We start from the raw sequence: 17464 nt of genomic DNA, 5'->3' as shown, positions 1-17464 counted from the left end.
TTGGTGATGAACAGGAAGGCCTGGTGTGCTGCAGTTCATGGGGTTGCAAAGAGTTGGACACAACTGAGGGACTGAACTGACTGATGTCCTCTTCTTGCCTACAATGGTGGAGCTCAGTATTTATGATAGACACCTTTTACCTGAGTCTTTATGTGAAAGAGGAGTTTTGAAACCTGGATTAGGTTATTTTATTACAATAAAAATAATGTATTCCAAAATCTTAGTGGCTTAAAAAACTAAAGTTTATTTTCTATGTATGCTCACTTCCAGCCTTCATTGGAACCTGCATCTGCTATGTCTCTTGCCTTGGCAGGTAGATTCCTTACCACTTGTGCCAACTGGGAAGCCCATTGTATTAGATATATAGTCTTAATTAACAAATTTCCCAGAAAACATAGATCGGGAGGGACCCTCCTCCTTATTTTAATTGTCAGAATCAGGGAATGGAGATATGACCTTCCATGTTCTTCTTTAATCACTGTAGCTGTGGGAAAGAGAACATGAAAATTCAATGACTTTTTCAACTTCCTCCCTCCCTAAAGGAAAACATTACTTCCACATTCATTTCATTGCCCTATGCAATCCCTGTATTTAAGTCTACTTCAAAAGGACAGGGTGTGCTATTGCAACAAGTGTCTGGAGGGAGGAGAATATTTTCCAGCAGTACTTGTGAGAAATACAGAAGCCGAGAAACTTGCAGAAAGTGGAAAGAATAGCTGAAGTGATACATCATGAATTCTTTGCCAGATGTGGAATATCATGAAGAGTGTGTTGACTGTGGAGAAAGAGAGTTCAAGAGTACTGAGGGTACAGATACATCAGATGAGAAACACAATGAAGGGAAATGTAAGTGATACAGCAGGAGGGGTATGAGGCTGTGCTCATTTTACTGACTTTTGTGCTGTACGAAGAACAAATTAATAACATCCACTTTTGTATTTTTATATAATTGATTATTTTAATGGATGTGATTTCTATATTGTGAACATACCTTTTGTCTTTTCAGAAATAACATGTGATCCTCCTCGTATTCCAAACGGTGTGTACAGACCTGAATTAAGCAAATACAGAGGTCAAGATAAAATCACTTATGAGTGTAAAAAGGGTTTTTTTCCTGAGATCCGTGGAACTGATGCAACGTGTACCAGAGATGGCTGGGTACCTGTTCCGAGATGTGCCTGTATGTTCCATTCATATCTTGACCTTCTTCTTAATTGTGAAATTTATTTCTCGTAAACACACAACAGTGGGGCACCATGCCCTACGTAGTAGGGCAAATCCAAGTATCTGCCCTACTGTGTATGGTAATTTGGGGCTTTTAGAGGCATTATTTGCTTCTTGAAGTAGGCAATTCTAATAAGGAATAAAAACATTTTTGTAAACTAAAAACTCTTTACGTTTTTGCCACTCAAAGATAAAATATGGCTGTGTTTTTGAATATATAAATCTCTAACAACCTACTCCACTGTTCTTGGCTGGAGAATCCCATGGGCAGAGAAGCTTGGCAGGATATAGTCCACAGGTGATCACAAAGAACGAGACATGACTGAAGTGAATTAGCATGCAAAATAATTGTAATACTGGATCTAAGCCATTAAGTAAAAATAACATCACATAGCACCTATTGTTTTAGATGCCTGCGTGAATGCATGCTAAATTGCTCAGTCATGTCTGACTCTTTGCCACCCTATGGACTGTAGCCCACCAGGCTTCGCTGTCCATGGGATTTTCCAGGCAAGAATGCTGGAGTGCCTTCTTCCAGGTGTTCTTCTCAACTCAGGGATTGAAACCTGCATGTACTATGTCTCCTGCATTGGCAGGCGGCTTCTTTCCCACTTGGGCTCACTGGGAAGCCATTGTATTGGATACATAGTAAAATTAACACATTTCCCAGAAAACGTTTTGGCTTAGGACAACACCCCTCCATATTCTTAGAGCTCCTGTGGGTCAGGAATGAAGAAGGGCCTTCACTGTCTGGTTCTGAATCACTGTGCATGGGTGGCAGTCAGGATATTGACCTGGGCCACTGTCACCTGGAGGCTCAGCTGGGCTGGAGGCTTTGCTTCCAAGTTGGCTCACTGTCCTGGCTTTGTGGGGAGGCCTCAGTACCTGACCAGCTGGGCGTCTCTGCAGATCACTTGAGAGACAGCTACCTTTCCTCAGGGGCAGTGACCCCAGAGAGGGAGGAGGAAGCCTCCACACCAGGTATGACTTGGTCACACAGTGTGTGTCAGTCATGTGTATTCTTTAGAAATGGACACTAAGTCCTGCACACTCAGTGGTGAGTACTTAGGTTCTGTTTGAAGAGAGGATTGTGGAAGGCGTTGTGGACTTTCCTAAAACCGTAAAATATAGAAAAACATCAGGTCAGCTGAACAGAGTATTTTCTGGGGATGCTTCCTTTACTCCTCAACTTCCTCTAAGTTGCCTCTAAACAATCTTCTTCTTTCTAACAGTACACTGTAAAATTTCAGCATACTTAAACCAGTTATTCCATGAAAGAAAACTGTAATGATATAAAACAGTTCAGTGACCTTAATGGTAATTCCAAGCATACATTTAAAATGAATTTTCAAAGCATAAGTTCCATTAAAATGAAGGTATGAGCAGTATGAAACAGATTTTAATCTGCATAAGAATTTTAGGAAAAATATTTAATCTTGTTTAAGATGGATTTATGAAAATGGTGCTGTGTGCTTAGTCGCTCAATCATGTACAACTTTTTGTGATCCTTTGGACTATAGCCTACCAGGATCCTCAGTCTGTGGAATTCTCCAGGCAAGAATACTGCAGTGGGTTGCCATTTCCTTGTCCAGGGGAATCTTTCTGACCCACAGATGAAACCTGCATCTCCTGTGTCTGCTGCATTGCAGATGGATTCTTCACCAATGAGCCATAGGGAAGCCCTTTAAAAATGGTAGATCAACCCAATTCTATTTATATCACAACAAGGTTATCCCACAAGGGACCTTGTGAAGTTCTTGTGGACAACATGAGGAAACTATTTAAATAGTTTATCAATATTCATAATTTCATTACATGAGCTGATTATCAGATGCAGGACTTTGTTCTCAGGCCTGTTCCTTTCCTCTTGTGTATCATCAGCTAGTTTAATGCTGCAAAGGAGATGCATCTGGAATGATACACAAGCGGTGATAGTGAACCTATATTAGGACAGATTCATCCCTCAGAATGACTCCCATGTGTGAGGTTGGACCTAATAACATGAAATTTAAAACTTAAATTTAAAAATTATAAGATCCTGGGCCTGGATCTTTGGAGTAAGTTGCAGAGGTACAGAAAGACTAGAAACACTTTAAAACTTGGTGAATACTTTTCATCAATGTTAAGATCAATCTGAGCCAACATTATGATGGACAGCCAAGCCTGCTCATGAGACCTGAACCTGGGTTAATAGAGCGTAAGAGAAGAATGAGGCTGTTCTGAGTCCTGACAAAGTCAATGCCATTCCAACTATAGTGGACTATTATATGTGCTTCAATAAATGATCTGGTTAGAGAGACAAAGAGATTCACATGTGCCCAAATAAAAGAGAGGAGGAAAATAGCTCAGGCCAGTGATAGTAATGATGCTTACTTTTAATTATGCCCTCTTTGTGTACCTTTTGGAAGTGAGTGTCAGAGGATTATTTTACTGTATTCATATTCTATGATGCATCAAAATGATAAATGTACTAGTTCTGAAATCAGATCATCAGAACTCAAATCTCTCCTCTACAACATAATGACAAAGCTAATTGAGTTCTTTTCACTTGGTTCTTGCAAATACAAAGACTCAAACTTGCCCAACATAGAATTATTGAAAGATACACATATTTTAACATACATGATGAAATTTGTAAAATTCAAGGATGAAGAGACAATGTTCTAATCTCCAAAAAGTAGTGGACAGAAACCTAGAGTATTACTTAAGAGGAATCAAACTATATAAGCATTTCAAACTTAAAAATGTAGAAAAGCTTCAAAAAAGTGGGGGAAATCTATCAGTGATGAGAGATGCAGACTATAGGCCATGAGACGGTATAATTGACAAGTCTTTGTTAAAGAAATGGGTTAAGATATGCAAAGAACCAAATTTTATAATTCACATAGCAAGCATATACATGAAAATTACTCAATATATGCTAATAACAATAAAATGTAATTATGTTATACCTCATTTAAAATATTTGTAAGAATTACTGAAAAATACATCATTCTGCAATTAAAATTAGACCATAAGTGACAAGGGTTTCCCTTCATCTTAACCATTTAAATATTAAGAATTATTCATTGTTCATTTCTCTGATTAGACAAGCAAGGGAAAAGATATCTTAATGTTCAGTTTGATAGATAAATAAGAATGTTACTCTGTGTGATTTGATCAATGAAAAATTGTTGTGGTTTTCTCTATATATCCCATATTTCCAATAAACAGAAAAGTAAACTAATGAATGATAATTGTAAAAAAAATCTGTTTGATTCCTACATTGACTTGGTATGAGAATAAATGTCAGGATTCTGATTTCTGATGAGAATGGAGAAGAAAGAAAAAGAAAGCAGATGAGCCACAAGATACAATCTGTACTTTCATCTCTTGATTAAGATGCTAGTCAACCAAGGTTGGGACTTCTGTACTTAAGGAGAATTCATTTAATATAATTTCCTACCAAGAGAATCCACATACAAATTTTACATAATATGACCCACAAGACATAATTTGATCTTCATTAGCAAGGAGTTCCTTACATACTTCAATCATCTGAATTTTCTATAACTTTTTTCCCCTAGAAACCATAATGCAATGAGTGTAATTAATTGAACAAGGATATATTTCATAGATGAAATATTAATTCAAATTGTATACTGAGGTAAAACATTATTTCTACTTTTTTTATTCCAAGGGAAACCTTGTAGTTATCCAGTAATAAAACATGGACGGCTATATTATTCATACAGAGGATACTTTCCAGCACGTGTAAATCAACAGTTTGTCTATAGCTGTGATCATCATTTTGTACCTCCTTCACAACGTTCCTGGGACCACCTGACTTGCACAGCAGAAGGATGGTCTCCAGAAGAACCATGCCTCAGTAAGTAAACCTCTTTAAGTTTATATGCATAATCTTTGAAAGAGTGAAGAGACAAAGTTGACAAGTGAGTACAGTTAAGTGTTATGTAACAACAGTAAGGCTACGGGATGAGTTCTGTGAGCAAAAAATCCAATAGAACTTCCCTTTACTAGATGCTTTTCATGTAAATCGTATGAGAGATACAGAGACTTTACAAGAATATCTGCATCATTTATACATATTTTAGTCATAAAACTAAAGACAAATAATATGGAATGTTATCTTTTTCATTTTCCACAAACGTGGTACTAGCTTCCATTTTTATTGTTACATGTTATATTTGAACACTAATGCATTCTTATGTAAATTCTATAAGGTTAATCTTTAATGTACTGTTTTCCCAAATTTATGCTGTATTTCTTTCATATTAATTTTATGATCCTAAGGACAATGTATTTTCAATTATTTGGAAAATGGACATACCCCACATCGTGAAGAAAAATATTTACAGGGTGAAACTGTAAGAGTTCGCTGCTATGAAGGCTACAGTCTTCAAAATGATCAGAACACAATGACCTGCACAGAGAGTGGCTGGTCTCCTCATCCCAGATGCATCCGTGTCAGTGAGTAAACTGGGCTGGAATCCCATGTATTCATAATTTTCTAAGACTCAGCTGTATTATCAACTCCAAAAGTTTATATCAGATTCTTGTTTTGCCAAAGGACCTATTTAATTTTATTGTTTACAAGTGTCTATGAGTGTACCTCTAGACTTCTTGATAAGTATATAACCAAATACATGTACCTATTGATAGACATTAGTCAAGAAAAGAGGAGAAGATCCACAATGAAGAAACCTGTAATAACAGAGTGAGGTCAGAAAGGTGGCAGGAATCTCACCGTCTCTCCTGATATAAACACAGACTTTGACCATCATTTGTGGATAATGATGGTATCTTTGTGGGGGTCCAGGAGTCTAGCAAGGAGAAGGCAATGGCACCCCACTCCAGGACTCTTGCCTGGAAAACCCCATGGACGGAGGGGCCTGGTAGGCTGCAGTCCATGGGGTCGCTAAGAGTCGGACACGACTGAGCCACTTCACTTTCGCTTTTCACTTTCATGCATTGGAGAAGGAAATGGCAACCCACTCCAGTGTTTTTGCCTGGAGAACCCCAGGGACGGGGGAACCTGGTGGGCTGCCGTCTAAGGGGTCGCACAGAGTTGGACAGGACTGAAGTGACTTAGCAGCAGCAGGAGTCTAGCAGAGACATGACAGCATGCTCCTAGGGCACAAAGATTCAAGACTGGACGCCTCACTGAGGGTTAGAGGCGTAGCCTCATTTTGCTCCTGAGGTGGCCCTGCTTAGGGCCAAGATAGACCCCTCAGCACAGGATTTTACCTGTGGGGAAAATAAGAGCATGTGAGCAAGGGCGGCATCCTCATCTTCCAGCGCACTTCTCTCTCCCCTTATCCAGGACACTGGGGTCACCTGCATGGCTGGGATGGGGAGAGGCCAGGAGTACAGCATCCAGAGCTAGAATTCCTCAAGGAGCCTACTGACCTGGGTCCTACTGACCATGTGGAGATCCCACCAGGGAGCCCCAAACCATTGCAGACACCGTGCTTGTGGTTCTGCTCACCCCTGGGCCTCTCCTCTCATCCACATCCCCTCCCCAGGTCCAGCTCCATGTGTAACTCCCCACGGTGGCATCTAGACCTTTGCAGATGGCCTGTGGTACATCTAGAAGCCAGCCTGTCCCCATGGGTCTGCTCACGAATGTGAGCATTTGGCATTGCCCCAGGGAAGCAGCCAGGAAACTGTCGGCACAGAGACTGTCTTTGCTGCGTTGATAGATGCACATGAGCTTCAGAATTCTCTCCTAGGAGTAAGTGAGTACACGGGACAGGTGTCTCCTTAAAAAATGTCTGAAAAGTCTCAAAATCCCTACCAATGTGACAGTGTACTTCCCTCCCCAGGTCAGTCTGTAAACACTGGAGGGAGTGACTGCTTCATTAAATGCAAACACAGCAACCTGAGACTTCAAGGGACACAGACATCAAAGGACTAAAATGTTAACAGAGAAACACAATAGTTTTTCAGTTACTGACCCCAAATAACAGATATGGACGATTTGTCTGATAAGTAATTCAAAGTAATTGCTTAAGAATTTCATTGAGATAGAAGAAAACAGTGGAGAAGGAGATGGCAACCCACTCCAGTAATCTTGCCTGGGAAATCCCATGGACAGAGGAGCCTGGAGGGCTACAGTCCATTGAGTCTCAAAGAGTCAGACACAACTGTAGTGACTTAGCATGCAAACATGCAATCCTTTATATTTAGAGTAATTATTGACAGATAAGGATGTATTAATATTATCTTTTTTATTTTCAGTTCAGTTCAGTCATTCAGTCGTGTCAGACTCTTTTCGACCCCATGAATCGCAGCACACCAGGCCTCCCTGTCTATCACCAACTCCTGGAGTACACTCAGACAGGATGTTTTATAGTTTCCTAATTTTTTCTTTCCTCTGATGGCTTGCCTCTTTGATTTCATGATATTTGTTATAGTAGTATGCATTTAATCTAGTATGGATTCTTGCTTTGTTTACCATGAGATTTACATAAAACACCTTACAGAGAGAGCAGTGTGTTTTATGCTGATAATATATGAACATCAACCACATATTAAATCTCCTTCCTTTTACCCTTCTCCATTTTATCTTTTTGATGTCATGATTTACCTCTTTTTACAATGTGTACTTAATTAAAAAATAATTGTAGATATAGTAATTTTTATATTCCTGTGCTTTAACTCTTAAATAGTTGTGTTTAACATTCCATATCAAGGTACTGCAGTGTTCTGAATGTGAATGTGCACTTAAATTTACCAGTGTACTAGGTATTTTCATGGAATGAATTAGCATTCTTTTACTTCAGCTTCAATAATTCCTTTTAGTGTTTCAGTAAGGAAGGTCTGTGTGCCTGCTCAGTTAAGTCAGCTGTGTCTGACTCTTTGGGACCCTGTGGGCAGCCTGGTCCCTCCAGGCTCCTCCCTCCATGGGGTTCTCCAGGCAGGAATACTGGAGTGGGTTGCCATGCCTTCCTCAAGGAAGGTCTAATTGTGTTCTGTTTCCTCAATATTTGTTGGTCTGGTGAAATCTTTATATTCTTTTCTTTTCTGAATGATATTTTCAAGTATTCTTCTTTGGCAGTTTTTTCTTTCAACACTTGGAATAAACCATCACACTTTCTCCTGGCCTAGTAGGTTTCTGCTGAGAGATTTGCTAAGATCCAAATGAAGGCTCTTTAGTAAATTTCAAGGTTTTTGTATTGTTAGCTTGTTTGTTTTTTCTACATGTTGCTTGAAGGCATCTCTATTTTTCTTTAATTTTTGCAACTTTATTATAAATGTGTGTTGTAGAGGATTTTTTAAGTTGATTTGGTTTGGTCACCTGTAAGCTTCCTGAACTTAGATATTCAAATATCATCCTTAATTTGGGAAGTTCTCACACATTACTCCTTAAATATATTTTCTGCCTCATCTCCTTTTCTCTTCCTGGAACTTCAATAATTTGCAAATAGGTTCTGTTTTCAATGTAGTATAGATCATGTAGCCTTTCTTTGTTCTTTTTCATTCTTTTATTTAAAAAAAAATTTTAATTTTGTTTTTATTTATTTATTTTTAAAATATATTTATTTTATTGTATTTTTTAACTTTACAATATTGTATTGGTTTTGCCATACATCAACATGAATCTGCCACAGGTACATACACTTGTTCCCCATCTTGAACCCTCCTCCCTCCTCCCTGCCCGTACCATCCCCCTGGGTCATCCCAGTGCACCAGCCCCAAGCATCCAGTATCGTGCATCAAACCTGGACTGGCGACTCATTTCATATATGATATTATACATGTTTCAATGCCATTCTCCCAAATTATCCCACCCTCTCCCTCTCCCACAGAGTCCAATAGACTGTTCTATATACATCTGTGTCTCTTTTGCTGTTTCGTACACAGGGTCATCGTTACCATCTTCCTAAATTCCATGTATATGCGTTAGTATACTGTATTGGTGTTTTTCTTTCTGGCTTACTTCACTCTGTAGAATAGGCTCCAGTTTCATCCACCTCATTAGAACTGATTCAAATGTATTCTTTTTAATGGCTGAGTAATACTCCATTGTGTATATGTACCACAGCTTTCTTATCCATTCATCTGATGATGGACATCTAGGTTGCTTCCATGTCCTGACTATTATCAACAGTGCTGCGATGAAACCTGGGGTACCTGTGTCTCTTTCCCTTCTGGTTTGCTCAGTGTGTATGCCCAGCAGTGGGATTGCTGGGTCATATGGCAGTGCCATTTCCAGTTTTTTAAGGAGTCTCCACACTGTTCTCCATAGTGGCTGTACTAGTTTACATTCCCACAAACAGTGTAAGAAGCTTCCTTTTTCTCCATACTCTCCAGTATTTATTGTTTGTAGACTTTTTGATAGCAGCCTTTCTGACCAGCATGAGATGGTACCTCATTGTGATTTTAATTTAATCTCCCTGGACAAGATAACTTTGATATATCATCTGTCTCACGGATTCTTCTACATTTTTGACTCTGTGGTTGATGCTCTTTAATGAATTACTTCATTTCATCCTTGGAACCTTCAGCACCAGAGTTTCTGTTTTTTTTTTTTTTTTTTTATGATTTGTACATTTTTATTAAACTGCTTGTTTTGTCCATTGTTTATTGTTTTCCTGCTTTTGTTCAATAATCTTACTGTATTTTCTATAGCACACCGAGTTATTTAAAATGGCTATTTCGAATTCTTTTTTTTTTTAACTTTTATTTTATTTTTTACTTTACAATATTGTATTGCTTTTGCCATACATCAACATGCATCCATCACGGGTGTACACGTGTTCCCCATCCTGAACTCCCCTCCCACATCCCTCCCCATACCATCCCTCTGGGTCATCCCAGCGCACCAGCCCTAAGCTTCCTGTATCCTGCATCGAACCTGGACTGGCGATTCATTTCTTATATGATATTATACATGTTTTAATGCTAATCTCCCAAATCATGCCCCCCCTCCCTCTCCCACAGAGTCCAAAAGACTGTTCTATACATCTGTGTCTCTTTTGCTGTCTCGCATACAGGGTTGTCATTACCATCTTTCTAAATTCCATATCTATGCGTTGATATTCTATATTGGTGTTTTTCTTTCTGGCTTACTTCACTCTGTATAATCGGCTCCAGTTTCATCCACCTCATTAGAACTGATTCAAATGTATTCTTTTTAATGGCTAAGTAATATTTCATTGTGTATATGTACCACAGCTTTCTTATCCATTCATCTGCAGATGGACATCTAGGTTGCATTCTTCACTGGATAAATCACACATCGCCAATTGGATGTGAATACTGAAGATTTTTATACTTTGTTGCTGTCATGATACTTTGAGTTCATGTTCCTTGAAGTTTTGTGGTGCTGTTTTTCGAATTAAAGTTCTAGTCTCCTTTGGGTGAGAGACAACTTCCTTCAACCCTGCTAGAGACTCCGCAACTATTTCAGATCTTCTATAGTGGCACCTGCTGACACTTCTAATCTCTGTTTTGTCAGAATTTCTGTGTTTTCTGTGTCTTGTCTAGATAAATTAGCACACCAGAAATGGTACTTACAGCCTGTCCTTTGTTTTCCCCAAAGTAGCAGTACATCTTTTTTTAATTTTTTTTTTACTTTAAAAAATTATTATTTTAAATGGAGGCCAATTACTTTGCAATATTGTAGTGGTTTTTGCCATACAATGACATGAATCAGCCCTGGGCATACATGTGTCCCCTATCCTGAACCCCCCTACCACCTCCCTCTGCATCCCGTCCCTCAGGGATATTGCAGTGCACCAGCCCTGAGCACCCTGTCTCATGCATCGAACCTGGACTGGCGATCTGCTTCACATATGATAATATACATGTTTCAGTGGTACTAATCTTGTGTTCCTGTTCTGGGCCACAGGTTTAAGCCAAATTTCTGTGCAAGCTCACTGGTCGTCTGTCAAAGGTTGGTCTTCCCTCTGAGTCAGTTGTAACCACAGGGATCTGGCCACAGGGTAGAAGGGTGTGTGAATGAAGCAGACAGAGGTGCTCTTGTCAATACCTGGAGTTTCACAGAAGGACTTATCTCCATGCAAAAATTTTTAAGATAGGTTTTCCAGGACTCCTGGAGTGCAGCTGAGAGGGAAATATGATGGTTCATGAGCCACTGTAGGCATCACAGTCAAGACAGAGATCTGTCTGCCTTTTACCTCATGCATGCATTAGCGAGCATCCTCCTGGGTCTGCTGGCATATGGAATTATGGGGGTGGGTGGTTGTTTATTTTATATTTATTTATTTTTAATAGAAGTATACTTACTTTATAGTATTATGTTGGGTTCTACCAAAAATCAATAAGAATCAGCCATAGATTTACCCATGTCCCCTCCCACATGAACATCCCTCTCATTTCCCTGCCCATCCCACCCTTCTAGGTTGTTACTGAGCTCTGGTTTGAGTTCCCTGAGTCATACAGCAAATTCCCATTGACTGTCTATTTTACATATGATAGTTTAAGTTTGCATGCTAACCCTCTCCATACATCCCACCCTCTACTTCCTCCCTGCCAGCCGTGTCCATAAGTCTGTTCTCAGTGTCTGTGTCTCCATTGCTGCTGTGCAAATAGGTTATCAGTACAATATTTCTAGATTTCATGTGTATGTGTTAGTATACGATATTTGCTTTTCTCTTTCTGACTTACTTCACTCTGTATATTAGGCTGTATGTTCATCCACCTCTTTAGGACTGACTCAAGTGCATTCCTTTTTATGACTGAGTAATATTCCACTGTATATATGCAGCACATCTTCTTTATCTATTAATCTGTGGACATCTGTGTTGCTTCCGTGTCCTAGATGTTGTAAATGGAACTGCAGTGAACATTGGGGTACATGTGTCTTTTTCAATTTTGGTTTCCTCAGGATATATACCTAGGAGTGGGGTTGGTGGGTCATATAGTACTTTTACTCCTGGCTTTGTAAGTACTCTCCATACTGTTCTTTATGTGGCTGTATCTACTTACATTCCCACTAACAGTGCAAGAGGGTTCCCTTTTCTCCACACCTTCTCGAGCATTTATTGTTTGTAGACTTTTTGATGATTGTCATCCTGACTAGTGTGAAGTGATATCTCATTGTTGTTTTGATTTGCATTTCTTTAATAGTGATATTGAGAATATATATATGTGTTCATTAGCCATTTTAGGTCTTTAGACAAATGTCTGTTTAGGTCTTTTTTCCCATTTTTTGATTGGGTTGTTTGTTTTTCTGGTATTGATTTGTATGAGCTGCTTGTATCTTTTGGAAATTAATCCTTTGTCAGTTGTTTCATTTGCTATTATTTTTTCCATTCTGAGCATTGTCTTTTCACCTTATTCATAGTTTCCTTTGCTGTGGAGAAGCTTTTAAGTTTAATTATGTCCCACTTGATTATCTTTGTTTTTATTCCACTATTCTAGGAGGTGGGTCATAGAGGATCTTGCTGTGATTTATGACATAGGGTGTTCTGCCTGTGTTTTCCATCCATTTTGAGTTTATCTTTGTGTATGGTGTTAGAAAGTAGTCTAATTTCATTCTTTTCCATGTAGCTGTCAAGTTTTCCCAGCAGCACTTATGAAAGACACTCTATTTGCCCCATGGTATATTCTTGCCTCCTTTGTCAAACATAAGTTATTCATGGGTGTATGGTTTAATCTCTGGGCTTTCTAACTTGTTCCATTGGTCTATATTTCTGTTTTTCTGCCAGTACCATACTGTCTGGATAATATAGCTTTGTAGTCATTCTGAAGTCAGGAAGGTTGATTTCTCTAGCTCTATTTTTCTTTCTCAAGATTGCTTTGGCTATTCACGTCTTTTGTGCTTCCATATGAATTATGTCTTTTTGTTCTAGTTCTGTGAAAAATAACATTGGTATTTTGATACAGATTGCATTGAATCTGCAGATTATATTTGGTAGTATAGTCATTTTCATAATGTTGATTCTTCTAACCCAGGAACATGGAATATCTCTCCATCTGTTTATGTTGTCTTTGATTTCTTTCCTCAACGTCTTGTACTTTTCTGTATACAGCTCTTATGTCTCCTTAGGTTTTTTCCCTAGGCATTTGATTCTTTTTGGTGCAATGGTAAATGGTATTGATACCTTAATTTCTCTTTCTGATGTTCCATTGTTAGTACAAAGGAATGCAAGTGATTTCTGTGTATTCATTTTGTATGCTGTCAGTTTGCTAAATTCACTGATTACCTCTAGTAATTTTCTGAACATATCTTTAGGGTTTTCTGTGTATAATATTGTCTGTCTGCAAACAATGAGAGTTTTGCTTCTTCTTTTCCAATCTGGATTCCTTTTATTTCTTTTTCTTCTCTGATTGCTGTAGCTAGGGCTTCCAAACAATGTTGACTAATAGTGGTGAGAGTGGGCACCCTTGTCTTTTCCTGATTGCACAGGGAATGCTTTCAGTTTTTCACCTTTGAGAATAATGTTTGCTCTGGGTTTCTCATATATGGGCCTTTATTATGTTGAGGTAGATTCCTTCTTTGCTCATTTTTTGAAGAGTATTTATCATAAATGGGTACTGAATATTTTCAAAGGCTTTTTCTGCCTCTATTGAGATGACCATATGGTTTTATCTTGCAATTTGTTAATATGGTATATCACGTTGATGGATATACACAAGTATATTATAGAATGCTTGCATCCTTGCAATTAACCCAACTTGATCATAGTGTGCTATCTTTTTAATGTATTTTTGAATTATGTTTGCTAGAGTTTTGTTGAGGATTTTTCCATCTATTTTCATCAATGATATTGGCCTGTACTTTTCTTTTTCGTGTTGTCTTTGTCTGGTTTTGGTATTAGGGTGATAACAGCCTTGTAGAATGAGTTTGGAAGCGTTCCTTCCTCTGCAGGTTTTTGAAAGAGTTTGATAAGAATAGGCATTAGCTCTTCTCTAAATGTATGAGAGAATTCACCTGTGAAACTCTCTGGCCCTGTGCTTCAATTTTTGGGGAGTTTCTTAAATCACATTTTCAATTTCAGTGCATGTAATTGGCTTGTTCATAGTTTCTATTTCTTCCTGGTTCAGTCTTGATAGATTGAACTTTTCTAAGAATACATCCATTTCTTTCAAGTTGTCCATTTTATTGGCATATAGTTGCTCATAGTAGCCCCTTATGATCCTTTGTATTTCTGTGTTGTCTGTTACCCTCTCCTTTCTCGTTCCTAATTTTGTTGATTTAATTCTTCTCCCATTTTTTCTTGATGGATTTGACTACTTGACAGTTTTGTTTATCTTCTCAAAGAAGCACCTTTCAGTTTTATTAATCTTTACTAATGTTCCTTTGTTTCTTTTTCATTTATTTCTGATCTGATCTGTAGAATTTCTTTCCTTTTACTAACTTTTTTTTTTTTTTAATGTCCTTCTTTATCCAGTTGTTTTAGGTGTAAAGTTAGGTTGTCTATTTGATGTTTTTCTTTTTTCTTGCTATAAACTTCCCTCTTAGAACTGTTTTGTTGCATCCCATAGTTTTTGAGTTGTCATGTTTTCATTGTCATTTGTTTCAAGAATTCTTTGATTTCCCTTTTGATTTCTTCACTTACCTGTTCATTATGTAAAAGCATATTGTTTAATCTCCAAGTGTTTGTGTTTTTTACTGTAATTGGTATCTAGTCTCATAGTATTGTGGTCAGAAAAAATGCTTCATAGAGTTTCAATTTTTAATAATTTACTGAGGTTTGATTTTTGGGCCCAATATAGTCTATCCTGGAAAATGTTCCAAGCACACTTGAGAAGAAGGTGTGTTCTTTTGGATTTGTGTGGAAAATGCTAAAGATATCAATTAGGTCCCTTTGGTCTAATGTTTCATTTAAGGTTTGTGTTTCCTTGTTGAGATCTTCCCTGGTGGCTCAGAAGTTAAAGTGTCTGCCTGCAATGTGGGAGACCTGAGTTTGATCCTTATTAATTTTCTGTTTTGATGATCTGCCCATTGGTATAACTGGGGTGTTAACATCCCTTACCATGATTGTGTTGCTGTCAATTTCCCTTTTTATGTTTGTTAGTATTTGCCTTATGTACTGAGGTGCTTCTGTGCTGGGTACATAGATGTTTAGAATTTTGTCTTCTTTTGGGATTGATCCCTTGATCATTATGTAATGTCCCTTCTTTATCTTGTATAATATTCTTTATCTTAAAGTCAATTTTGTCAGAAATGAGAATTGCCACTCCAACTTCCTTTTGATTTCCATGTGCTTGGAATATGTTTTCCATCCTTTTACTTTCAGTCTGTATGTGTTTCTAGGTCTGAAGTGGGTCTCTTGTAGACAGCCTATATATGGGTCTTGTTTTCTATCCATTCAGCCAATCTGTGTCTTTTGGTTGGAGAGTTTAATCCATTTACATTTAAAGTAATTATTTATATATTACTATTAGCATTTTACTATTATAATATAATATAATGCTGTATGTTCCTATAGCATTTTAAAAATTAATATATTTATTTTAATTGGAGGCTAATTAATTGACAATATTGTAGTGGTTTTTGCCATATGTTGACATGAATCAGCCATGGGTGTACATGTGTCTCCCATCCTGAAGCCCCCTCCCATGTCCCTCCCCATTCAATCCTTCAAAGTCATCCCAGTGCACTGGCCCTGAGCCCCTTGTCTCATGCATCGAACCTGGACTGGCAATCTATTTCACATATTATAATATGCATGTTTCAATGCTATTCTCTAAATCATCCCACCCTTGCCTTCTCCTACAGAGTTGAAAAGTCTGTTGTTTACATCCTGTCTCTTCCACTGTCTCACATATAGGGTCATCATTAACATCTTTTCTAAATTCCATATATATGCCTTAATATGCTGTACTGGTGTTTTCCTTCTGACTTACTTCACTCTGTATGCTGCTGCTGCTAAGTCACTTCAGGCATGTCCAACTCTGTGTGACCCCATAGGCGGCAGCCCACCAGGCTCCCCTGTCCCTGGGATTCTCCAGGCAAGAACACTGGAGTGGGTGGCCATTTCCTTCTCCAGTGCATGAAAGTAAAAAGTGAAAGTGAAGTCGCTCAGTCGTGTCTAACTCTTAGTGACTGCATGGACTGCAGCCTACCGGGCTCCTCCATCCATGGGATTTTCAAGACAAGAATATTGGAGTGGGGTGCCATTGCCTTCTCCGTCACTCTGTATAATAGGCTCCATTTTCATCCACCTCATTAGAACTGATTCAAATGCATTTTTTAATCACTGAGTAGTGTTCCATTGTGTATACATACCACAGCTTTCTTATCCATTAATTTGTGAATGGGCATCTATGTTGCTTTCATGTCTTAGCTATTGTAAACAGTGCTGTGATGAACATTGGGGTACATGTGTCTCTTTAAATTCTGGATTCTTCAGTGTGTATGCCTAGCAGTGGGATTGCTGGATCATATGGCAGTTCCATTTCCAGTTTTTTAAGGAATCTCCACAGTATTCTCCATAGTAACTGTACTAGTTTACATTCCCACAAACAGTGTAAGAAGGTTCCTTTTTCTCCATACTCTCCAGAATTTATTGTTTGTAGACTTTTTGACAGCAGCCTTTCTGACCAGCATGAGATGGTACCTCATTGTGATTTTAATTTGCATTTCTCTGATAATGAGTAATGTTGAACATCTTTTCATATGTTTGTTAGCCATCTGTATGTCTTTCAGAGAAATGTCTGTTAGTTCTTTGGCCCATTTTTTGATTGGGTCATTTATTTTTCTGTAAATTGATCTACATGAGCTGGTTTAAGAGTGTGGAGAATAATTCCTTGTCAGTTGCTTTGTTTGCTATTATTTTCTCCCATTCTGAAGGCTATCTTTTCACCTTATAATTTCCTTCGTTGTGCAAAACCTTTTAAGGTTAATTAGGTCCCATTTGTTTATTTTTTCTTCTATTTCCATTACTCTGGGAGGTGGGTCATAGGGGATCTTGCTGTGATTTAGGTCAGAGCGTGGTTTGCCCATGTTTTCCTCTAGGAGTTTTATAGTTTCTGGTCTTACATTTAGATCTTTAATACATTTTGAGTTTATTTTTGTGTATGGTGTTAGAAAGTGTTCTAGATTCATTCTTTCACAAGTGGTTGACCAGTTTTCCCAGCACCACTTGTTAAAGAGATTGTCTTTTCTCCATTGTATATTCTTGCCTCCTTTGTCAAAGATAAGGTTTCCATAGGTGCGTGGGTTTATCTCTGGGCTTTCTATCTTGTTCCATTGATCTATGTTTTTGGCATTGTGCCAGTACCATGCTATCTTATTGACTGTAGCTTTGTAATATAGTCTGAA

General features: G+C 38.2%; 1 protein-coding gene across 2 annotated transcripts in view; it reads left to right on the top strand.

Annotated features, from left to right (window-relative positions):
- Nucleotides 1-17464, top strand: part of LOC133227536 (complement factor H) — a 396803-nt gene that overhangs the window by 35100 nt on the left and 344239 nt on the right. For both annotated transcript variants that reach the window (XM_061382126.1, XM_061382127.1), the window contains exons 7-9: nucleotides 1007-1180; nucleotides 4904-5092; nucleotides 5518-5694. In XM_061382126.1, the coding sequence (XP_061238110.1) occupies nucleotides 1007-1180; nucleotides 4904-5092; nucleotides 5518-5694 (540 nt within the window). The remainder of the gene's footprint in view (nucleotides 1-1006; nucleotides 1181-4903; nucleotides 5093-5517; nucleotides 5695-17464) is intronic.

Source organism: Bos javanicus, chromosome 16 (assembly GCF_032452875.1).
Source record: "Bos javanicus breed banteng chromosome 16, ARS-OSU_banteng_1.0, whole genome shotgun sequence".
NCBI classification, from domain to species: domain Eukaryota; kingdom Metazoa; phylum Chordata; class Mammalia; order Artiodactyla; family Bovidae; genus Bos; species Bos javanicus.
The sequence above is the reverse complement of the archived record's forward strand: the minus strand, read 5'-3'. Positions and strand labels throughout refer to the sequence as shown.